Genomic DNA, 25,330 nt, shown 5'->3' with positions numbered 1-25,330 from the left:
TCAGCATAATTGTGGTGGTCAGGGGTGAGCCTGAAACAATAGCTCAGCACCTAAGAGCACATCTGCAGGGGACCAGAGTTTGGTTCCCGGCACCAACTTCAAGTACCTCACAACCACTCCAGCTCCAAAGGGATTGGACACCTCTGGACTCCTCAGATACTATGTGCACACAACATACATACTCACACAGACACACACAGTTACAAATAATAAAAAATAAAAAACTTTAAAATAGTAACTTTCACAAATCATGGGGTTTCTATGAGATTTGCCAACAGGGAAGATTTTGAGTTTGTAGTCACAATAATTAAATGAAAATGCTCACTTGGGAGGCAGAGGCAGGCGGATTTCTGAGTTCCAGGACAGCCAGCAGAGAAACCCTGTCTGGAAAAAAAACAAAAGAAAAAGAAAATGCTACAGAGTAACTTGTCTGGCTTGGTTTTGACAGGTTTCTTTGTATAACTCTAGCTTTCAGGATCTTGCAGCCTGCCTCTGCCTCCCGAGTGCTGGATTAAGGTGTGCACCGCCGGCCTGCAGGCTAACCTTCTTGACAAGCCTGCCCTCCCCACTGGCACAGGACTCTGCCTTGAGGTCAGAGGAGCCCTGACTGTGCAGAGTGTTCTGGAGAGCGACCTGCCTTCCAGACAATATGGAAGAGAAGTACGGGGTAAGAGTCCCAGGATTTTGGCTAGAATGACTAACACTTGAACTACATCTCTGCATTCTCCCCTACTCCTACCAGGACGTGAGAATACCCACCTGGAGATCCCCTCTATGGTTCTCAGCCCAGTCTTAGCCTTTTAACACAAACACTGCCTCTCCTACCAAGCCATCAGTGGAAACATTTCTTACTAAACTGCTTAATAAAAAGCTAAGAGTCCCAGCAGAGGGCAATGTTCGTCATGCACAGAAACCCCGAACACACAACCCAACACAACATAAGCATCAGGGGAAGGCTCTTATCCATCTTATCGCCTGCACTGGGGTCTCGTCAGTCAACTCGGTGCTCAGTTAATCCCCCTGACACTGCCAAGTTGCAGGCACGCTGGCTGTGCTGACTGCTGATGATAAAAATCTCTGCTCAGCTGTCTAGGAATATCAAGAAATCTTTAAATCTGTGCTACTTGGCACACTGTATCTGGCTGACAGCTCCCAATTCTCCAAGGTGCATCTTCCAGCCATATGGGAGCTCTGTGGAACAGCTCCGGCTGATGCCAGTATCTAGCCTGATGGGTATTTCATTCACAAGGGAAGGCCTGAAGACCTCAGCTGGAGAATGGGACTGAGTGAGATGCCAGTGCTGCCACGCAAGTGACAGACAGCAGACATCCTGGGGAGACACTGGGGATCCGGCCACCAGTGCGGTAAGTACTGGTCATCAGCATCAGACCCAGATCTTAGAGCTTACTGACTTCAGTTCAGTGACTGATGAGCTTAAACAGTGTCCAGGGAGTCAGCCAAGTGGAAGGCCAAGAAGGCAGCATGCCTGTGGGAAGCACGAAGGGAAATTAATGTCACCTCAAGCATAGGCCACGTGATGTGGCAGGAGGCTGGCGCCACTCTTCTGGAATCACGGCGTTGAGGGCAATACATACCTTGCATTTTCAACACAAGTGCCCAGACCCACTTACTGATAGGTCTCTCAGGTTTGCTCTACCTGTAGCTGATACAAACGCCGAGTGCCTGGGAACTGGGCAAGACTATGGGTGCACTAGGAAGGAGTCAGCTCAGACTCCTCCTCCATTGGAGCTCTCTCTCCAGGCTTTCCTGATGCTGCTCAGAGAACCTGGAAGGGGTCCCCATCTAAGACTCCGGTGACCCCTCACAAACACCCCTGTAGCCCTCACATCCCACCAGCTCCTGACAGGGCAGGCTCGGCAGCACAAAGCTCTCAGCCTTCCCATCCTTAATGGGAAGAACGGCAATCTCCATTTGCCTGTTCCCGAGGCTTCTCAGGAACCCCCAGCTTGTTCGGCAGCCACTGTGTGTGGCAGGGTTAGACGGCATTTCTGCTCTCCAACTGAAAGACCAGCCAGAAGATGGACTCACACAAAAGGCCCTGGGAGAACAGAGCTAACCTCTGCCTGGGCAGTTCTTGACTACCACCCTTGTGTGGACAGAGATAATTACCAAGCTGGCTAGTAGGCTCAGCAGGTAAAGGGGCTTGCCACCAAGCCTGACCACCCAAGTTTGTCCCTGGGGACCCACATGGTAGAAAGAACCAACTCCTACCCCCCATACATGCCACATGCCTTGGTGTACACACACACAATCAATCAATCAACAAATGAAAGAAATTAAGAACAAATATGGCTACCAATACAAACTCCATCTGCTGCTACGCCCATTCCAGGGAGGGCAGAGCCAGTCCCTCCCACAATCCTTTTCAGACTTTTCCAAAACCACAAGTTATAAAACAAAGGTGTCAGGGAGCTAGAGTGATGGCTGGGTGGCTGCTCTTCCAGAGGTTCTGGGTTCAAGTCCCAGCACCGACATGGCAGCTTTATAACTCAAGATCCAGGGGATATGATGCGCTCTTCTGAGCTCCAAGAGCACCAGGTATGCACGTGATAAACACACAACACATGCAGGCTAAATAAACATCCATACACACAGGGGTCAGAGCGGCTAAGTTTCAGTGGGACTTCCACAGCAATGGATGGTCACCTCTGCTGACTGGGGTGGCACCGAGATGTGTGGTGTCCAAGTAGGCATCACCCAGCTTCCTACGGCAGTCCCTGCTAGTGTCTCTCTGGTAACTAATTGTAGAGGGCATGTGGAGACAGCCAGAAGTTGGGGAGTTAGAGCTGTGGGCTCGGGGAAGAGGAACAAGGGTTTGTTTTTGTTTGTCTTTAAGATTTATTAGCAGAGTGGTGGTGGTGCACACCTTTAATCCCAGCACTTGGGAGGCAGAGACAGGTGGACCTCTTAGTTTGAAGCCACCCTAGTCTACAGATTAAGTTCCAAGACAGCCAGGGCTACACAGAAAACTCCTGTACAAACAAAAAACCCAAAACAAACAAAAGTTTTATTTAGCTGGGTGTGGTGGTGCACACCTTTAATCCCAGCACTCAGAAGCCTGAGGCAGGAGGATCGCTGTGAGTTCAAGGTCAGGCTAGACTACAGAGTGAGATCCAGGATAGCCAGGGCCACACAGCGAAACCATGTCTCAAACAACAACAACAACAAAAAAAAAAGAGAATTTTAAAAATTCTCTTTAGTTATTTTCAAAGACTTATTTTTTATTTTATGTGTGTGACTGTTGTGTCTGCATGAATGTGCATGTACTACGTGTTTGCCTGGTTTTCCTCAGGTCAAAAGAAGGTGCCGGGGACTGAGCCTTCTCTCCCCAGTTGCTTTTTAAATGCTTCTCTCTTTGATGTTCTATATAAACAAATCCTGGCACCTGCAAAAGCTTTAATTTCTCCAGCTTTCCTTTAAAAACTGCTTTACTCATTCTGTGCATATTACTTGTATACTGGTCGCAGCGAGTACATGGAAGCTAGAGACCCACTTGTTGGAGACAGTTCTCTCCTACCATGTGAGCTCCAAAGACCAAACTCTGGTCACCAGGCTTGGCTTGCAAGTAGCTTCCCTTTGAAACAAGGCTGCACTTGAACTCCCTACACAGTCCTAACTATCCTCAAAGGGTGTCCTCTGCTTCCCGAGGGAAGGGAGTCTAAGCTCTGTACAAGTCACCAGGCTTGTGATAGACTGAACGAAGAGCTGTGTGCACATTAGACATGTGATATATCTTAGCTCTGTCACAGACTGGGTAACTGTTAGTGTGCCCCCTCCCACTTTCTGATGAGCGCCTGCCAGCCTCCATTCCTCAAACCCCAAATGGTCAAAGTGCTAAGAGATCTTACGCTCCCTACCTGGCCCCACTATCACTCCCAGAAGGCTCAGGAACTCTGGGAAAAGGGCAAACAACAACCCTATCTGACCTAGACTGGTGTTATTTTAGAAACTCAGCCTACACTCAAGAAGTCCGATAGCTATTCTCCAGTCACAAGGGTTCTGAGAATACTGATGTCCGGACACATACAGTTCTACAAACTGTCAAAAAAGCAAATACCAGCCGGCCACGGAGGTACACAGTTAAGCACTTAAGAGGCTGATGCAGAAATTCTAGGCTAGACTGAGCACAGAATGAGAACCTGACTCAAGAGACAGACAGACAAGCAGTGAGAGGAGCTGGGTGCAGCAGCGATACATACCTGGCATCTCGACCCTTGGTAGGTGCAGGCAGGAGAAAAGTTCAAGGTCATTCTTGATTAAAGTCGGGGAGGATATTGGGTACGCTGGCTTTTGACCCCAGGCACTGGTGCTACTTATGTTTCTAAACACTCTCCTGTGGGTATATATTCTTCACAACCACTTTAATAAAACGTCAACCTCCCTTCTAGCCCGCCACCTGCCAGAGGCGGTGGAAAAGAAAGGTTATCCGGCTATGGGGGAGGTGACCTGCTTAGAAATAGTTCTATTTCCAATCTTTGTTGTTCTCAGTCCAGTTCACTAGCAAACACCACAGGCGAATCAGCAAGGGCAGTACAACCCAGAAGAAACCGCAAAGCCTGCCAATCAGCCCAGGCCTGCAGAAGCAGCAAGAAGGCACGGGACGCTCACGAGAAGTTCTTCAGTGAGTTTCCGTTCTGTGAAGTCACCACGGGCGAAGCTCAGCAGCACAGCGTAAAGCAAACCCATACATGCAGTGGAGACCAGCAAGGCAGGGCAAAGCCAGCCAATGGCAAGCTTCTAAACATCACTGGTGTTTCCTATAACAAAACATCCCTCCACCTGTGTCTGCCCCAGCAAAACATCATAATAACCTAACTGAGTCTCCAAAGAAATGTCCACTTGGAGAAACACTCACAAGTGATGAGGTCTATGTAAAAGGCTGGTGCTTTCTATCCAGATACCACCAATCATTAGGAAAAACTGACAATAAACTGTCATCTACAAGATGTAAGACGGATGGGTATATAGCCCAGTCGGTAGTGCTTACTAGCAAGCACGAGGCTGTGGGTTCGATCCCCAGCACCACACACATCAAAACGACACACCTGTAACCCCAGCACTGGGAAGTGGAAGCAGGAAGCTCAGAAGTTCAAGGTCATCCTCAGCTACACAAGGAATCCAAAGACAGCTTGGGCGACATCAGAGGAGCGCCCAGGGCAGCTCAGTAGTAGGACTTTCTATCCTAGCATCATGAGGCCCTGGTTCTGAACCTCAATACCACAAAGAAGAAAAAGCAAATGGTAGCGCGTGTGAGGCCTTCAATTGAAAGTCCTAGCACGACAACAAATGAAAATTAAAAAGGCAATGGCGGCTTCTATACCACTGCTCGTGCTGTGTGGTCATCGCCTGTGCAAATACTGTTGTCTTCGGCACACCTGTCTGATGTGCTCTGGGGCAGTGAGGGAGCACATGGTTAACTGTTCACACAGGCGGTTCCACTAACCACTCTGTGGGTTTTACCTGCCTCCACATGAGTGGCATCGAAGAAGTCATTGTCACTATACTGGGAACGACCTATGCATGATGCGTCTCCCCAGATCACAGGGCACGAAGCAAGGGTTGGAGTTAGAGTGAATGGTCGGATATTTCTAAGTATTCCATTACAAAATGCTTAAAGGCAGTGAGGCATGATGGCGCACACCTCTCATCCCAGCATCCAGGAAGCTGGTGGAGCTGAGTTCAAGGTCAGCCTGGTCTACAGAGTGAGATCCAGGACTAAACAGAGAAACCCTGCCTTGAAAACAAAACAAAACAAAAACAAAAAATCAATTTTCTTTCATGAGCATTACAGATTGTTTAAAATTTGTCCCTCTCGCTGAGGCTTGGGAGACAGCTCAGTGGGTAAAGCACTTGCTGTGGCCGTGTGAGGAGCTGAGGTGCGATCCCGGGAACCTATCAAAAGCCACACATAGTAGGAGACATCTGAAATACCACTGCTCCTAAGGCAAGATGGAGGTGCAGACAGCTAGCCTGTTGTACACAGCACAGCAGTGAACAAGGAAGAGCCCGTGTCTCAGGGTGAGGACAGACACACCACCAGGTTGTCCGCTGACTTCCAACATAGAGGCCCTAGGATCCAGCACTCGGAAGGTAACATCAGGAGACTCAGGAGTTCAATATCAACCTTGTATAATGAGTTAGAGACCAGCCTGAATTATATGAGAACAAAAATTAAAAGACAAACCAGGGAGCCATCACTAAAGATCTCACGGCCATTGAAAGGACAGTAACAGCTATAGTGTTAGTTTGAGAGGAGACAATTTGATAATAGAATAAACGAATCAATTCCTTAAGACACAATGTGTTAAAATTAACATAAGAAACAAAATTAGTAAGACAATCTGAATATACCTGGACATACTAGGAAAATGTATGTAATCGGTAATTAGTAGTCTTCCAACACTGAAGCCAATTGGCCCAGATGACTTCAGAGGTACATTCCATAAACACTACACCTGTATAGGTATAAACCCATAGTCCAGCATTCTGGAGGAAGGGGAAGGAAAGCCAGATCTCAAGGTCAGGGTTGTTCTCAGCTGCTTAAGCTACATGGTGCTAACTGAGACCTGCCTGGAACACGTGAGGTCCTGGGTCATAACATGAAGACGTGGCTCTATGCACCCCAGGCCATCCTACGAGCCTTCTGCCTCAGCTTACTAGCCTGACAGTATCACTTGGAACAAAACATAAAGTTTCCTCTCATTATTTTTTTGTTTGTTTGTTTTGTTTTTTCGAGACACGGTTTCTCTGTGTAGCCCTGGCTGTCCTGGAACTCACTCTGTGGACCAGGCTGGCCTCAAACTCAGAAATCCGCCTGCCTCTGCCTCCCAAGTGCTGGGATTAAAGGCATGCACCCCCACACCCAGCTTCGTCATTTCTAATTTAGTACTACACTGTACTGAAGCTAATAAGGAAAGAAAACGGAAGTTAAAACTTTTCCTGTACTGGGGACAGAGCTCAATGGCTAAGAGCAATTCGCTGGTAGCTCTTCCAGTGGCCCAAGCTTTGGTCTATGGAATTTCAGTTCCAGGAGATCCAGTGCCAGCCGCCCCTCTGGCCTCCGAGAGCAGAAGGCAGTCACATGGTATACAGACATACATGGGGGCAAAACACTGATACACATAAAATATAACAAATAAAACCTAAAGGGGGCTGCCTTCAAGACCAGTGATTGGAGTTCCATTCCCAGAACCTGGTGGAAGGAGAGAAACAACTCCTTCCAAGCTGTCCTCTTCCCTCTCCGTGCACATCAGGGCATGTGAGTGTACACACACACACACACACACACACACACACACACACACACGAGTAAATGGAAAACAAAGACTTAGTGATAAATGTAAAAGACCCATCTATATAAAGACCACTATGAAAAGTTACTAAGGGCTGATATGGTGGTTTGAATAAGAATGGCTCTCATATATTAATTCTTATATTAGTCACCTGAGAGTGGCAGTATTCAAAGATTAGGGATCTTTAGAGGAAGTGTGTCACTGGGGGGTGGGTTGTGAGATTTTAAAAGCCTGTGCCAGCCCCTTTACCACCACCACGTATAGATCAAGACATGGCTCTCAGCAACTGCTCCAGTGCCCGGCTGTATGGAACCATTCTCCTCACTATTATGATGGCAATGGAAACCGCAAGCAAGCTCCAACTCAGCGTATCCTTTTACAGGAGTTGCCTTGGTCACGGTGTCTCTTCACAGCAAAAGAACAGCAGCTAAGACAGCTGGGCATGTAGCTTGGTTGGTACCCTGCTTACCCAGCATACACAAAGCCCTGGGTTCCATCCCCAGCAGGGATAAATCCGTCCTGCTGGTGCACACCTGTGGAGCCAGCACTCCAAAGGCAGAAGCTCCACCTTCTGCTTCATGGTGCTCAGGACTAACCAGGGCAGCACAAGACCCCTGAGAGAAATGGAGAGCTGAATTCCTGGCGCTCCGAGTACTGAAAACTCCAGGTTGCATGCCCACGCAGGTTAGAATGCAGACCTGGTTCTTCCCAAAGAGCAAGATGGCAAGGGGGTGGGGGCTAAAGGCAGATTTGGAGCTAGATGTGGGAGTCTGGGAAAATGTTTTCTTAGAACTAAAGGTGTTTGCAGGACCACAGAAGGCTCCATCATCCTAGGCTAGTTACCCACCTCAAGCCTCATTCCCCAGTCCCTGCTACTTTATGTAGTCACTTGAACTGCTCTGAGAAGCAGACGTACCCCTGTCCATTCTCTCTCAGCCCTTAGTCAAGTTCAACACAACAGGCACCTTCCATGCCTCTGCTGCTGGGGCTCTTTGTTGAGGTCTTTGACTTCGTAAGGTTGTCATTTCCAGTTTTATCACAGTTCACCCCACCACCACCACCAAAGATTTATTTATTTTATGTATATGAGCACATTGTCACTGTCTTCAGACACACCAGAAGAGGGCATCAGATCCCATTATGGATGGTTGTGAACCATCATGTTGCTGGGAATTGAACTCAGGTCCTCTGGAAGAACAGTCAGCGCTCTTAACCACTGAGCCATCTCTCCAGCCTCAGTTTGGGTTTTCTTAGTGACTCTATTTCTTCAGTGTTTTTGCAGACTTCATTTAGGTTGCCCGGTGGAGGGTGCTTCTACAAGTCGGTGGGTGGCAGAGGTGAACAGAGACGGGCTAGGAGAAAAAACTGGAGGACTCTGGGAAAGAACCAAGGGTATCCTGCTCACACCTAAGAGGCCTGGTTTCGCAGGGAATCAGAGGTATGGTGGAAAGAGAAGATCCTGTATCAAGGTTGCAGTGGACAAAGACCCATCTGGAGAGACAGGAATGAAAGGGCTAGGGGGATGCTGGGTCTGAATCAGGAGTTGGAGGTTCTCAGAAGGTTACAAAATGGCACCACTGGGTGTGGTAGTATAAGTTCCAACACAGCAGGCAGAGGCAAGAGGTGCTCTGCAAGTCTGAAGCCAACCTGGTCTATATAAGGAGTATCCAGGCCAGCTAAAGTGGCAAAATTTTGCTGAGGAGGAGGAAGAAGGAAATGCAGTAATGTGAGCTAAGTGGCACAGCTGTATAATGCCAGCCACTGAGGAGTCTGAGGCAGGAGAGTGGCAAGTTCCAGATCTGTTGGGCTTAAAGTTTAGGCAACTTGATGAGACTCTGTCTCAAATAAAATAAGTACACAAAGATCCGGGGCATGGCTGGGTGGCAAAGGATGCCCGGCACCAAGGCTGATCTCTAGGGCTAAATAAAGACACAGACAGGCATAGCACACTGACACACTCCTTGAACCCAGAGCTCCTAAGGCACAGGCAAGGGGATCTCTGTGTGTAGACAACCAGGGCTAGAGACTCCATCTCAAAAGAGAGAGAAAGAAACTGTGGAAGAAGGGAGATTCATTGAGAGTTTCTTAGGAGCAACCCCTTTTATCTATAAATGAGGGGCTTAACCTAGGAAAAGGCCTTGGCTTTGCCAGGATCAGCCTTGCACATACAGACATGGTAGGCATCTGCTAACACTTTCTACCATTACCAAACTCTGCCCCCCCCCCCAGCCCCTAAAGGCAGTGCAAAACAAAGAACTCAAAATGATTATATTGTGAAGACTGCTCTCCCCATTATAGACACAGGGTAAGTATTTCAGCTAAATACCTTCTAAAAAAGGGAAGCCAGATATAATGTGGCTTAAGTGAAACCCTTTGCTCAAACCCAAGAATCAATGCCTAGCCAGATGCCCGTGAGTGCAGAGATCCACCTAGGAGCAGAGGGAATAAGGCCCTCACCTCGGGTATCAGCCGCCTCCTCTTCACACTGGGGACAGAGTCTGGCTGGCCGTCGCTGTCCAGCTGCTTGCGCTTGCTGGAATCGTGGAGGGCGGTGAGGACGCTCTCCAGAAGGTGCTTCTCAGAGGCCCTGGAGTTCCGGGAGCAGTCCAACGTAGCGTCGCTGCCCTCTGCCTTCACAGGGTTATTTTTTAGAACTATGGCAGAGAAGAAATGGGGCTCAGTAGGGAAGACCAGGGCTGCTGGGAGGGCAGTGGGATTCTAAGTGGCAGGTATGTGGGCTCCCCTCTAGCACCGTCATAAGGATGCTGCTGACCGGCTGGCACGTCCCAGCAACAAGATCTCCCTGCTGCCTGCCAATGCCTGATCACTCGTCAATTTAAAATGTGGGTTTAAAAGTCCTTTGGGGGAGATAAATGGGTAATAAATGTGTGATAGATCTAATCAACCAACCCAGAGCCAAGGACTCTAAATGCCCCCCACCCCCTAAATATTACCTTTCTATACTTTTAAAAGGCATCTGTTAATGGTGTGTAGATAAAGGGCTGCCAATGATAGGCAGGAAGGCTTTTAATTACGTACTTTTAAAATTTGGAAATATATGAATGTACAACTATTCAAAAATTTTCAATTAAAAACGCTGTGTTTTTACCTTCTTCTACATCTTCACTGATTTCAGTTGAGTTCATCTTCTATTCCACTAAATGAAAAGAGAAAGACAAGGCCTTCATTTATTGCTTGAGTTATTCCTTAACGTTCCTTACACACAGAAACTCCCTCACCCAACAGCCCAGCTTTGGGAACAACAATTAAGTAACCTTGACTTAAGGAAGTGTGTCCCCCACCCAGCGAGAGAAAGAGATCTGGGGTCTTACTATGTAGTAGATGGCCTGGAACTCCCTATGAAGCCCAGGCTTGCCATGAACTCAGAGTTCTGCTGCTTCCTCTGCCTCCAGTACCGGAATTGAAGGTGGCACCACCGTGTGCGGCCAAACCTTCGTGCCAGACCCTCAGAAGCATGCCTTTTTACCTACCTTGAGCCCGCTCGCTACAAGACTGTCCGAGCGAGCAGGATGCTGATGGAGAGCCACTTACTAGTAATGTTCCTGAGCAAACCAACCGACCTTCTAAGCCGCCATGTGGACGGCCTCTTTCTCATCCCTGCCCAGAAAATAAAGCCGAGGAAGAGGAGGGCGGTGGTCTCAGTGGCCTACGCCTTTAATCCCATCATCCTCAGAAGGCAGAGGCAAGCAGATCTCTGTGAGTTCTAGGCCAAGGTGATCTATAAAGCTAGTTCCAGGACAGCTAGAGCTGCACAAAGAAACCCTGTCTCAAAGCAAAACAACACAACAAAAAAGCTGAAGGAGGGAGGCTGTGGTCTCTCTCAATAAACAGAGCAGAGGAATCAGCACTCCAGATAGTGAAATGATAGTGATGTGGCCACACATGGAACTACACACTCGGGACATAGCACCACAGAGTCAGTGCATATTCAGACAGCCCAATAAAAACAATGCAAAACATCACAACTGTATTTACCACATGCCAACATAGTGACTTAGACTTACTAAGCTAAGGAAAATTATTTATTAACTCCACTTATTTACATTAATTATATTTACTTATATGTGTGGGTGTTCTGCTTGCAAGTACCTGTGCACCATGCATGTCTGGTACTCACAGAGGCCAGAACAGGGCATGGGATCCCTAAGGCAAGAGTGAGAGATAGTTGTGAGCCATCACGTGGGTGCTGAAAATTGAACCTAAGTCCCCGGTAAGAGCGACCAGAGCTCCTAACCACGAGGCCATCTTTCCCAATTTTACCTGTTTTATAAGGTGATTAGAAAATTTAAAACTAGTCGGGCGTGGTGGCGCACGCCTTTAATCCCAGCACTTGGGAAGCAAAGGCAGGCGGATTTCTGACTTCAAGGCCAGCCTGGTCTACAGAGTGAGTTCCAGGACACCCAGGGCTACACAGAGAAACCCTGTCTCGAAAAACCAAAAAAAAAAAAAGAAAATTTAAAACTGTACATGAGGCCCCACTATATTTACACTGCACAACACTTGTCTAGTGCTTCCTTCAGGAGAAACACGGAAGGAAATCCAAACAGACCACGCATGGACTGAGGCAGGAGGAGGGGTCAGTACTCTATATAGACAGAGCCATCCTTGTCCAAATGCACTGGTCATGACAGAGCTCATACCATCACCAAGACTACCAGGGAGTCTCTGGTATCACCCAAATTCTACAAAATCATACAAATAACAAGTGACGTTTGAAAAAAAAATGTATGTACCACATCCTTTAATGTTGGACTGGGGATGTGTGGTTCCTACAAGATACAGGTAACTATGGACACATTTTTCATTTTGGTTAAGGATCTGAGGAAGTGGGAACGGTGGTATCTTGGGACGTTTATACAAGAGATGCCACTATAGTACCCAACAAACTAACTACATGGGGTAGCCACGGCCTGGCATGTGCTCAACACACTGTCCTGAGAGAGGGAAACGGGAGGAGAGGACAGGAAAGACAGTGTCTAGAGGATCTATTCACAAATAATACCTTCAAAATTGGTTAACAGGCTGGGCATGGTTGTGGGAGCCTAAAAATCCCAGCTCTCTGAAGAGAGGCAGGGGAATCTCTGCATGTGTGGCCAGGCCAGCCTAGTCTATACATGAAGGATATCCAGGATAGCTAGGGATACAAAACATAACAACACCAGGCAAACAGCTACTGACAGCAACACTTGCACTGGAGCGATGTTCTAAGCATCACCTGGAATCAGGCATCAGCCTTTCATCTGTGCATCACTACTAAGAGGACTTAAAGTCAGATTTATTTGAAATTAAAAATAATTCCCGCCAGGCAGTGGTGGCGCACACCTTTAATCCCAGCACTTGGGAGGCAGAGGCAAGTGGATTTCTGAGTTCGAGGCCAGCCTGGTTCACAGAATGAGTTCCAGGACAGCCAGGGCTACACAGAGAAACCCTGTCTCGAAAAACAAAAACAAAACAAAGATACTGACAGAAAACCAGAAAACAATTATCAGCGTCTAAGGCCCATATGCTATTTTTATTAGAGATGGCTTTTAGTGCCAACTTCCAACTACCTCAACAAGTAAACCTTGCTCTGAGCTGGGAGTCCCTCAGCAGCCAGGAAGGTTGGCAGTGCCAGGCAGAAGAAGCTCGGTTATAATTCCCAGCCAGGAGATGGATCAGAAAGCATCATGGGAGTGACCAAGTCTGCAGACTGTCCTTAGAAACCCTGTCAGTCACACAGTCACATGACCCATTACCTCCAATAGAGGACAAAGGTGAACCAAAGAGCTAGGGAGAACCGAGTGACACTCTCATAGGTAGATACCTTCTACAAACTACACCTTGGTTTGTTCTGACACAGGGTCTGGTGTGTAGCCCAAGCTGGCCTTGGACTTTAGGGGGCGTAGTCTGGCCCTGTGTCTATCCCTGAGTGCTGAGATTAGAAGCATGCACTACCATGTCCAGCTATATATTATATTCTTGGGAGAAAAGGTAGCACAGGAAGGAGACAGCAAAAGTTGGGAGGTAAGAAGTGATGGTGTGAATGCCTTGCAAAGACTCTGGCTAAGTAAAAATCATAAAGGTCACACACGCAAGAAGACAGGGAAGATGAGACGGACTCATTCACCATTATACCTGCCTACCTATCATGTGCTAGTCACACAAGGAGCACCATGGAGCCAAGAGGCAGCCACCAGGCAAGGGAGCGGTAGTCCCATGCAATCTGTCGGAATGAGACTCAGTGAGCCAGAGTTCTGAACTGTGTGAAACCACACCAGAAAATTTAGCACCTATAGTTGTGAGAACCAGAGGCTGACTATGGACGGCCAGCATTCGACCACCTCTGGGCAGGAGGACCCGGAAGGACCCGAGAAGGCTTTAGCATGAGGTAAGCGGGCTGCCTGGCCATTCAATACAAGCAGAGTGCTCTACAAAGCTCTCTCCATTTCCACGTGGACCAACAGCAGAGGCTGGGCTAGTGCAGAAGGAACTCAGTGAAAAGCTGAGTGGCCTCCCACTTGCATGGCCTGGAAACCCAAAGCTACTTGTGTTTCATGAGGAGGGGGGCGGGATGAGGGGCTGGCTGGTCTACATACCTGACTCGCCTTGTCCCGGGGCAACCTTAATCCCAAATCTACCAATACAGAATCAATCCTGAGGCAGGGAGCTTGCTCAGTGTCTGTCCCACAGCAAATGAGAGGCAGAAGCGGGCTGGAAAGTAAGTTAGTGTATACCTCCTACCCAGGAGGGCAGGAAACAGAGATCACCAATTGCCCTCTAGGAAGTGCTTTTGAGGAACACAAACCCAGTTCCAGACTCAGGCCTCCGTCCAGCAGCAATTAAGGAACCCTCCTTTTGCTGTAAGAAAGCTACCTGGAAAGCTAGGCAGATACAGGCGTGGAAAATGACACCTCCCTACCCCCACACCGCAGGAAGCAGCCAAGAAGAGGTCGGGCGGGTCACTCCCTACATCCCCAGGCTAGTAGAATGGAGATGTGTATCTCACTGCTACCTTCACTTCCCGGTCATCTGCTTAGTGGAAGGTCACATGCTCTTTGTGGGTGGACACAGAAGACCCAGATGCCTAGCGTGCCACACACATTCCTGACCATTGCAAAACTCCAGGTTGGGGAGGAAACAGCAGCTCCCACCACACTCCTGCTGAGTCTCACACCAGCACACTCCTTTTCAAACCCTTGTTCCTCAGCAGACCTTCCATTTTAGAACACACACACACACACATACACACACGCACGCCCAGCTGTCTCCCAATGGGACAGAAATGTCTGAACATGGTGGTGCACACCTAGAATGCCAGGATCTTGAGTTCAAGGGCAGCCTCCTGACTAAAAACCTGTGTCCGGAGGAACCGCAGAGGGTTGGGGGTGTCAGTCAGTACAGTGCTTGTAGCAGCGCTGAGTCCTGGACTGGAAATCCAGCACCGTGTGAACCAGACGTGGCGATAATACATGGTAACTTAGGCCTGAAGTCACAGCATATCCGATATAAGATGCAAGAGGATCAGAAGTTCAAGGTCAGCTGAACAGTCAATTCAACTCATGCTTGTACACACACACACACACACACACACACACACACACACACACAAATATAGCTGAAGCTAGGAGTAGTGATACATGCCTGTCATCCCAGGACAGTGGAAGCAACTGAAGGATGGGTTGGGTTAGCTTACCCAGTGACTCGAAACCATCCAAGGCTATCATGTGTATACATGTACACAGAAGCTATACAGCTACATTGTGAAAATGTCTTTTTATTACCTGATAGTGGCTTTATCATTATGGTTATTTAAAGATAATTTAAAAAAACATCAAAGTATGTTTTGTCCCATCACTTCTGACTTATTAGGGTGGAGATGTGGCTTGAACTCTCAAAATCCTGCCTCCGGGGGCTGCCTAGCAATTTGACACAAGCTAGAATCATCTGAAAGGAGGGAATTCCAATGAAAATGTCTCCATAAGACCCAGCAGAAGGGCATGTGGGAGGGTCCCATCGCTGGGCTGGTGGTCCTGGGTTTTATGAGACTCTCGGGCCGAGCAAGCCATGGGGAGGCCTGCTAGTATACAGCACTCCCCCACGGCCTCTGCATCAGCTCCTGCCTCCAGGTTCCTGCCCCGACTTCTTGATGAGGAACAGTGATGTGGAAGTGTAAGCCAAATAAACCCCTTCCACTCCAGCCGGCCTTTGGTCTGGTGTTTCATCAGTAGCAACCTTAGCTAGGATAATCAGATTCCCCAAAGCAGGGTTTGGGTTAACATATGCAACCACGCCCTCTTTTTTTGAAACAGGATCTTACTCTGTAGCCTAGATTTGCTATGAACCAAGACTGGCCTTGACTTTGGGATAATCCTTCTGCCTTGGGCTTTCTGTGACAGTGACCTCTTTACCACTATGGTGAGAAGTTTTGTTTAACTGAGACTGTGTTTAACTCCTGCCTCTACCTTCCAAATACTGAGTCTAAAATTACAGGTATAGGCCACCATGACCAGCTACAAACATTTTTATAACATTTATTTATGGGGGTGGGGGTGAGGCTAGGCACATCTGTGCCACAGGGCTCATGTGAGGTCAGAGGTTAACTTGTAAGAATTGGTTCTCTCCTTCTACCTGAGGGTCCCAGAAATACAACTCAGATGGTCGGTCTTGATAAGCAAAAGACTTTTACACAGAGTCAGAAGCAAGCACTCAACACAAATCCATGCAGTTGGTTTTTTCTTTCAGGAGAGCGAGAACCAAAGTTACTACTAGAAGGGGGAATCACCCCAGGAAATTACTTTGTCAATGTTCACTAAGATGTAATAAGCTTTCTTATCACACTCCTTTTCTAAAGACTGCACGAGACCTTCCTGTTACCCACATGTCCTCAAACACTTGAAACTTCTGAGCCCTTAACAGGCCAACAGAGCAAAGGTCAGGCAGGAGAGAACCGGCAGGAAGAAGGCGGGACAGACAGGCACACAGACACACACAGAGAAACACACACACATACACACACACACAGACACACACACTCATCTCTCATGCCTGCTCTCATCTCATAGCCTGTCCTCTGCTGAGGAAAATGCAGGTGTGGAGAGCCCCACCAGCCTATTAATAGTAGACAAACCATACAAAACGCTGAGCAGAAAGAACATCTAAGAGAGCCACCAAATGTGCCCTGGATGAGTGGACTTTGATTACTGCAGCTCGTTCCACGATACACAGCTATAAAGTCAAGGTCTGCAACATTTCCTAAGCAGAAGACTTCCGGTCCTCAACTGGCAGGACAAGATGGGCATTAAGTGATGTAAAGAACTCAAAACCAATTTTTTCATTATAAGGCTACCCAATTAACAGTAACATACTTCAAAGTTCACTGGGGCTATCCCAACTGTGTAATTTTAAAAGGCCATAAAGCAGCTGGAGGGAGATATGCCAGAATGCTAATTACTTCCAATTAGTAGGATTGTGGATGGGTCTTCAGAATTTCCTCTACTTTCTAAATATTCTATAGTAAGTATGTAACTCTTTGATACAGAAAATAATTGTTGGGGGGATTCTATTTTTTTAAAAAATTGTTTATTTTTATTTTATCTGTCTTCAAACACAACCAGAGAGGAAATCAGATCACATTACAGACGGTTGTAAGCCATTGTGTGGTTGCTGGGATTTGAACTCAGGATCTCTGGAAGAACAGCCAGTGCTCTTAACTGCTGAGCCATCTCACTAGTCCTGTTTGGGGGTCCTTTTTGTTTTGTCTTTGTTCTTAGTTCTGGCTGATCTGGAACTCACTATACTGACCAGGCTGGCCTTGAACTCAGAGATCTGCCTGCCTCTGCTCTCCCAGTGCTGGGGTTAAAGGCAAGCGTGACTTACCCCGTTCCTCCCTACATTTTTCAAAATAAGCTAAATTTCAGGGGAACAACAACTCTGTTGGATGTGGACTAGGACAGAACTCAGCTAGTCATTTCCAGGGCTGGCAGCTGGATAGAGAAACTAAGAGCGGAGCACAGCAAAGACATCCATCCTCTGGCCATGGGGTGCACTGTGATTATGGCTCAACCAAAAATTGCACACGTAAGACATCTGAAATGTTTTTGTTTGGTAATGATTGTGCCTGTCTTCCTTGTGAACTTTATAAATGTTAATATCCATGTCACAATAGCAAAAGGCTGGACGTGCCTAGATGAAGTCAGCATGTCTCTGGTCAGGAGTGAGATGTTGGATGGCCTTGTCTCTGGAGGTCTCTGGATCTGAGCACCTGGAGGACTACCTACGGTAAGGTGGGAGCCGAGCAGAAAAGAGAGGAGCCTGGGAAGGCTGGCCAGGTGAACTGTGAAGAAGGAGCGAGCTATGCAGGGACCTGACTGGGGAACCAGTCCTTAAACAGGGCGGAAGGTGATGACAAGCAGGGACAGCTCATGTGGCAAGGCCTCTGGCCAGCCTCACAGGGCCATTTGGTTCCTAGGCTCCAGAAGAATAGTTTTTCAGTGCTGCCAGCATGGGCTAGAGCGGCTCAGTACCCATACTTTTTGAGTTCTCTGAAAAGACTTTGTCTGAAAGGATAAATGAACCCCGAGTGGAGGGACAGCTACTCAGAGATGCACAGTACCCAGGACAAGCAGCAGACCCAGAAACAGGAAGTACCTGAGGGCTTTGTGAAACGTAAGGTTCGATCCCAGCCAAATGACTCTGCATTATGCCCCATTAAATTAGAAACCGCCTTGAAGTCTGCCAACAGGCTGACCTACACTTTGCCTGACCTCGCCATTCGGAGACAAACCCTCCTCACTTCAAGGTCTGTTTCCAGATGTAACACTGTGTGCTCACAACCACACAGGTTACCTGGAGCTTGTGAGCCTCAAGAGTGGAACACAGCTGGACACGTGCCTTTAATCCTAGCGCTAGGGAGGCAGAGGCAGGTGGATCTGAGTTCAAGGCCAGTCTGGTCTACAGAGTGAGTTCCAGGACAGCCCAAACTACACAAAGAAATCCTCTCAAAAAGAAAAACAAACAATAAAAAGTAAGTAGGAATTGGAATCCAGGAGGATGGGGACTGTGGCTCCACGTTGGGAATTATAGCTCCTCACACACAACGAAAGGCAAAAGCAGTGTTATGCTCCATGCATTTCAAAGATTATGTCACTAAAGCAAATGTTATTAAAACAAACCTAAGATCTGAAAGGCTTAATGAGAATTAAAAGCTTCCTTCGACCTCTTCCCAGCTACCATTCCGTAAGACCTGGCTTCTAGACAGCTCTGTGCTACAGGTGAGACCACTTAGCTGGAGAGTCTCTGTGTCGCTGGCTTCACCCTCACACCAACCTCTCACTATGTAGAGGGGGACCTCACTTAGAAGATATGATGGAGCCGGGCGTGGTGGCGCACGCCTTTAATCCCAGCACTCGGGAGGCAGAGGCAGGTGGATTTCTGAGTTCGAGGCCAGCCTGGTCTACAAAGTGAGTTCCAGGACAGCCAGGGCTACACAGAGAAACCCTGTCTCGAAAAACCAAAAAAAAAAAAAAAAAAAAGATGTGATGGAGACCAGGACTCAGGAAAGGTTGGGTGGAGTCCCAGGTTGCTGGGATTCCTGGGAGACTGGAAATGAAGCCTGGCTGTCCCTTTCCCAATTCTCATGGGCCCAGATGCCTGAACTTGTCACCAGCCAGGAGCCTTCAGATGACCATAGGAGACTAGGGACCGTGATCTTAAAAACGTGAAACTTGGCTAGGCGCATGCCTTTCATCTTAGCTGTTAGGTGGTAGAGACAGGGAGATCTGAGTTCAGGGCCAGGCTACAAAGTCAAGACCCTGACTCAGAAAGGAAAATAGAATTTGGGCCGGGAAAATGGCTCAGCAGTTGGGAGGTCAGAAGGGGCTTTATATGGAACTGGAATTATGCTATGTGGGGAGCACTAAGAACCAAGGCCAGCCCCTCTGTGAGAGCCACTGCCGCTCTTGACCGCAGAGACATCTTTTCAGCCCTGGTGGAACACTCAGCACTTAGTCCTACAGTTCCTGGCCTGCCTAAAACTCAGCTCTGTGGAACTGAACACACCCACCTTACATCACAGAACTGTGCGAACTATCACAAATATAAAGAACATGGTGGCCAGATACATAGCAGAGCTTTGCTGAGTCTGAGGCCAGCCACTGTCTCGACAGACGGACAGATGGACAGACGGACGAGGAAGTGCCTGGCACACAGCACGCAATATGAAGTCTTATAAAGTTTAAGGCCAACAGATGGCTAGGTGGGTAAAGATGCTTAGCGCCTGGACTTGAGTTCAGTCCACGCGGTCCTTACTGTGCAAGTTGTCCTCTGACCTCTACACGTGCATCAAGACACTCGTGCACCTACAGACAGACAGACAGACACACACATTTTAAATTTAAAGTAGATCTTAGTTTTTTTCCAGGCAATAACACTATGTAGCCCAGCTGTCCTTAAACTCATGATTCACTTGCTTCCAATCCCATAGTACAGTGATTTAAAAAGTGTGTGCAACTCTTTACAGCCTTTAGTGATATTTTTTGTTTTTAAACTTTTAGCTTTCCTTTTTACTAAAAGAATTGTAAAGTTAGAGCAAACATCTTAAGTTTTACATCTTAGTTTTATTACAATAATAGTTATTATTATTATTATTGTTATTATTATTTTAAATGAAAAGGGCAAGCTGGAGTAAAATGAAATCAAATGTCCTCCTGAAGCAAGGACTGGGAGACGGTTCCCATGCCGTCTGCCCTCATGGGGTCTCTGAGTTCACAGATCAGCCGGGAGCCTTGGCTCTCTCAGAACAGGCACTCTTGGCAGCCCTGTCCTACCCATGGGATTTGCAGGACATGTTTGCAATTTGTTTCTATTTTTAGATACAACTGCAAATGCAGTTTGAGAAACACCAGTCCTCAGAAAACCAGAGCAATTGCCCCTGAATTTTACTAAAGCTGTAACTGTCCCTGCCTTCTGTCTGCAGCCAGCACACAACCTCATCGCCCAGCAGACATGGAAGGGCAGTCACACAGACCTGCCTGCTGGCCCACATGCCCAACAGCCCTGCTCCAATCGGCTGTTCTCTGAGCTTTCTGAAGCTGCCATCTCTGTTAGTCGGTTCTACTTAAGGTCTCTTTGCCTCAGGAAGGGCTCACCCTCAGACCTGGCATCCAGAAACTGGTTCATCAAGGAGGGATAGGCAGCATGCTCCAGCACCCACTCCAGGGCCGGACAAAGGGGACTCACTTTCCTAAGAGTCAAAAGCAGAATTTCCTTTGTGTTTTCCACTTTTTCAAGTGTCCGGTCTTGGGAGCACAGGAGCTGGTATAATTAGCGTTCTGGGCACAGCCTGGCTGCTCCAGACAAGCTCTGGTCAGGCACTTGCTCCAAGCTCAACCCAACAGTCCTTGCATGTGAGTGATCTATGCTGCCATCCTGGTTGGTGATCGCTAATAAATGAAAATCTGACGGGCAAAGGAGAAAGGGGCCATTGGCAGAAAACAAAAAAATGTTTAAGAAGTTGACCAGACTGGGTATCTGGGCCAAGAGTTCAAGACCTGCCTGTCTACAGAGTGAGCCTCTGTCTCAAACAATCTTCCCTTCAAATTTAAGGGGACTTAAATCTAACTAATCTCAGCACCGAGGAAGCAGAGACAGGAGAGCCATGGGTTCTAGTGCAGCCTGACCTGCACTACAAAGAAAAGACCCTGAGCAGAAAGAGAAAAAGAGGGTCTGAACTACATGGACCTGTGTGCCTGCGATCCCAGAATTGAAGAGGAAGACAAAGGAGAACTGTCTGTTAGAGATGCATCACATGACAAGAACCTGTCTCAACCCCACCCCCCAAATAAATAAAAGAAACAAGTCAGAGAGTTGTAATAATAAAGCAGTTGTTGAGCAAACCTTAGCTCTAAAGCAAATATATATAAGTCTGCTTTTCCGACAAAATTCTGACTAACACGCCAGGCACGAACCACTCCTGAAGAAACAGTGCCCTGTTTTACACATTTGAGACACATTGAGGGCTAAAATGCAGAGCCCTTGGCTGGACTTGTGTGCACCTAGGTCCAGAACTCACAAGTGATGATCAAAGCAATGCTATATTGGAGCCTCTGTCACAAAAGGGAAGGAAGGTCCTGTCAGCTCTGAAAGGAAAAGGGCAGAATGCACAGTGATGCTCACAAAACCAAAACCACCCATTTTTGTCAGTGAATGCTTGTGTGTGTGTGTCTGTGATTTATCTAGGAGAGAGGGCTAAGATGAAGGGGCTTGCCGGGCGTGGTGGCGCACGCCTTTAATCCCAGCACTCGGGAGGCAGAGGCAGGCGGATTTCTGAGTTCGAGGCCAGCCTGGTCTACAAAGTGAGTGCCAGGACAGCCAGGGCTACACAGAGAAACCCTGTCTCGAAAAACCAAAAAAAAAAAAAAAAAAAAAAGATGAAGGGGCTTGCCGCCAAGAGCAATGGCCGGTGCTTACTCTCTAGAACTCGCTCCTGTAAGCAGTTCTCTGAGCTCCATATGCAACACCAGGGTGCATGTGTGGAGGCTGATTCGGGGTTGGGTTTGGCTATAGAGTGAGTGCAAGACCAGTTTAAACTACCTGAAACCCTGTCTCTAAGGACAACCACCACCACCCAAATAGGTGTGGTCATACATTTCCATAATCCCTGCCCTAAGGAAGTAGGGACCGGGACAGGAGGAATGCCACAAGGTGAAGGCCAGCTTGGTTTTGCACAGCAAGTTCCAGGTTGGTCAATAGTGGGTACAGTTGGTCTATATGGTTAGAATAGCAAGCATAGTCTCACTTGTGAAAATTAACTAACACACACACACACACACACACACACACACACACACGCACCATTCCCTAGTCTCTTGTACAAATTATTATTACAGGTGTTAATGCGTTTCTAGGCAGTTCTGTAGACGGGTTTCCTACAGGTGCTTAATCCTCACCCAATCAAACCTCTGTAAGGGCTGAGTCCAATTTTCCTTTTCCTAAATATTCTGCCCCCACCTTTGGTGACAAAAAAGGCTCCCAGATAACCTATCAATCTCTAACAGACTGTTGGAATGCTGCCTAGTCTGTATTCTGTCTTCGTAACTGGTCTTACTTCTTGTGTGTGTGGAGAAAGAACACTAACTTTACTGTTTAACTTCACTAAAACAGCATCTCTGACATGGTCATGGTGGTTCATACTTTTGGTTCCAACACTGGTAGGAGAAAGCAGAGATGGCAGGTAGGTGGGTCCCTGAGTTCCAGGGCAGCCTGGTCTACAGAGAAACCAAAAGACCATCCCAGTATGGGATACATAGTGAGACCCAGTCTGAGAAAACAACAAAAGCCAGGTGGTGTGGACACCTTTAATACCTTCCCCCATCCCCATCCCACCTCCACCCCCTACAGGCAGAATCAGTCAGATCTCTAAGTTTGAGGCCAGCCTGGTTTACATAGCAATTCAAGGACGGGACAGAATTTAGGGACTCGGTATCAAGACCAAACAACAACAAAATGCCAGGTGTGGTGGGACAGATCTTTAATCCTAGCATTTGGTCGGTTTAGGCAGCTGGATCTCCAAGGCCAGCCTAGTTAAATCTCAGGCTCCAGGCCATTCAAAGCTACGTGAAACGCAGACTTAAAAAAACAAAACAAACAAAAAAGGCATCTCTAGTAAAGCCCATAGTGGTTCTTCGTGTGCCTCGGTCTGACATGGGAATATATATAAAAGTTTAGATTTTTAAAAATGCACAAATACAGCACTTGGGAGGCAGAGGCAGGCGGATTACTGAGCTCCAGGCCAGCCTGGTCTACAAAGTGAGTTCCAGGACAGCCAGGGCTATACAGGGAAACCCTGTCTCGAAAAACAAAAACAAAACAAAAAAAAAAATCACAAATAATCTAGGGGCTGGGGATGTAACTTAGTTGGTAAATGTTTGCCTACTGTAACTAAAGTCACAATTTCGATCAAGCACCACAAAAATTAGGTGCAGTGCACATACTTGTAATCTCAACATGACAAGAGTTCAGGATCACACAGGCCAATATAACAAAAAAGCCTGAGGCCAGCAGGGACCACAGGAGACTGTCTCAAAAAGGGAAAACAAAAAACAAAAAAATCCTGGCTAAACCCCAGTATTCGAGAAAGCTGAAGTCCTGTAAGGTTTACACATGAAACTCTAAAACGAGGGGCTGGAGAGATGGCCCAGCGTTTAAGAGCACTTGTGGCTCTTGCAGAGGTCGTGGGTTGGGTTCCCATCACCCACGTGGCTACTCCCAACCATCTATCTGTAAATCCGATGCCCTCCTCTGACCTCCTAGGAGACCAGGCATGGATATGGTGCATATATATATATATATATATATATATATATATATATATATATACACACATATATATGTATGTATATATATATATATATATGTGCAGTCAAAACACATACACCGAAAATGAAGCTTAAAAACAAAACCCAAACACCTATAGATTAAAAGTTGAAAGTCACAAAAAGCGAAAAACTGCAGGCATGGAACCAAAACAGAGGCAAACCTAAAACCTCTATCGGGGACATTTCCACACGTTCCCCACTCGCCTGGGTTTTCTGGGTCTTTATAGATTTCTGGCACCCTCCCTTCTACTCAGTGACGTGTTACTTGTAGGAAAACATTCAAAAGTTACTTCTAAAAGGAAGTTCTCTGACTCCCAAACAGTGAACATTAATTCAGAGCATCTCTGGTTGGCCTCCACCTCCAAAATACTCCCAAGCGGGCCACCTGAGCGATCAAACTTCTACTTCAGGACAAACTTTAAAAAAAAGAAAGAAAAGAAAAAGAGAACTCAGATGAGCTGAGTCCCAGCCCACAAGGCCTTCACAACTCCGCGCCGCACAGCCCTAGTCCCAGCCTGAGCCAAGTCTGCGTGGGAAATTACGTCGATCGTGGCGGGCACAAGTCACGAGGGGCGGCGAGCGCCCCGGGCCGGCTCCACCATCCGCCAGGAAGGCCTCGCGCTCGCCGGGGTGCACACCCTGAGCGCCGCGCTGGACCCGCCTCCAGCCGGGCAGCGGGAACCACGGAGCGCCGTGGAACGGCCCGGGAGGGTGCCGCGCCCCCTGGCGGCGGGGCTCGCCGCACCCCGCTCCCGGCCGCCGGCGGCCTCGCTCCCTCCGCTGCTTCCCCGGGGCAGCGTCCCTCCGAGCGACGGCTCTCCGTCCTCTGGCTCCCCGCCCCTCTGCTCCCTCTGACACCCCTCCATCGCCGCCACAGGCCGGTCGAGCGCGAGCGCCCCGGCGCCGCGCAGTTGCTCCCCGGCGGCCCTCGGCCGCTCCATCGCCGGCCCGCCCGGGGTGGAGAGCCGGCGCGCGGCGCGAGTGGGGCCGGCCTGGCGGCGGCGGCGCGGACCGTTCCACCGTGCGTCCTCCCCTCCCTCCTCCTCCTCCTCCCTGGCCGCGGCGCGCGTGCTCCCGGAACGCCATGGAGTCGCGGCGTTCCGAGCGGGCACAAAGGGGCGCGCGGCACAATGGGGCGCGACGAGCCCGTGGGCGCCCGCTCCCCCTTCCAGCCCGCGCGGAGGCGGCGAGCCGCTCGCAGGCTGCCCCGGCCGGGGCCCACACTCACCTGGGACGAGAGTTGTTACTTTGCGGAGCGGGACCCGCGCCGAGTTCGGGCGCCACGTGCGGGGGGCGGGCGCGCGGGCCGCAGTGGGGGCCGAGCGCGCAGGGCCTGGCCGGGGCGGCCCCGCCGACTGGCTGGGGGCGGCGGGCGGGCGGGCGCCGTGTATTTTCCCCTCTCTTTGTGTGTGTCCGTGCGCTGCGCTCTCGCGTGACGTGACGGGACTCCGTGTGTCATTTCCGCACAAGGACACAGGAGCCCCCGCTGCAGTGGAACCTCAAGCCCTCCGCCCCCACCGCGCCGCCCCTCCCCCTCAGCGGGGCACACGCGGGACCAGCGGCGGCGGCGGCGGCGGCGCTCGGGCGTGAGCGACCGCGGCGGGGAGCTGGGGCGCGCTGCGGGGCGGGCGCGCTCGGCCTGCA

At 48.8% G+C, this 25,330-nt stretch overlaps 1 protein-coding gene across 1 annotated transcript in view; it reads right to left on the bottom strand.

The window, feature by feature from the left end:
• Positions 1–24,996, bottom strand: part of Bend3 (BEN domain containing 3) — a 35,604-nt gene extending 10,608 nt beyond the window's left edge. Inside the window, exons 1-3 of the mRNA XM_029482938.1 lie at positions 24,915–24,996; positions 10,423–10,470; positions 9,771–9,967 (exon numbers count right to left, since the gene is read on the bottom strand). Coding sequence (XP_029338798.1) covers positions 9,771–9,967; positions 10,423–10,459 — 234 coding nt within the window. The 5' untranslated portion in view covers positions 10,460–10,470; positions 24,915–24,996. The remainder of the gene's footprint in view (positions 1–9,770; positions 9,968–10,422; positions 10,471–24,914) is intronic.
• Between the last annotated feature and the right edge of the window lie 334 nt (positions 24,997–25,330).

Source organism: Mus caroli, chromosome 10 (assembly GCF_900094665.2).
Source record: "Mus caroli chromosome 10, CAROLI_EIJ_v1.1, whole genome shotgun sequence".
NCBI lineage: Eukaryota > Metazoa > Chordata > Mammalia > Rodentia > Muridae > Mus > Mus caroli.
This window is presented reverse-complemented; position numbering and strand designations above follow the sequence as displayed.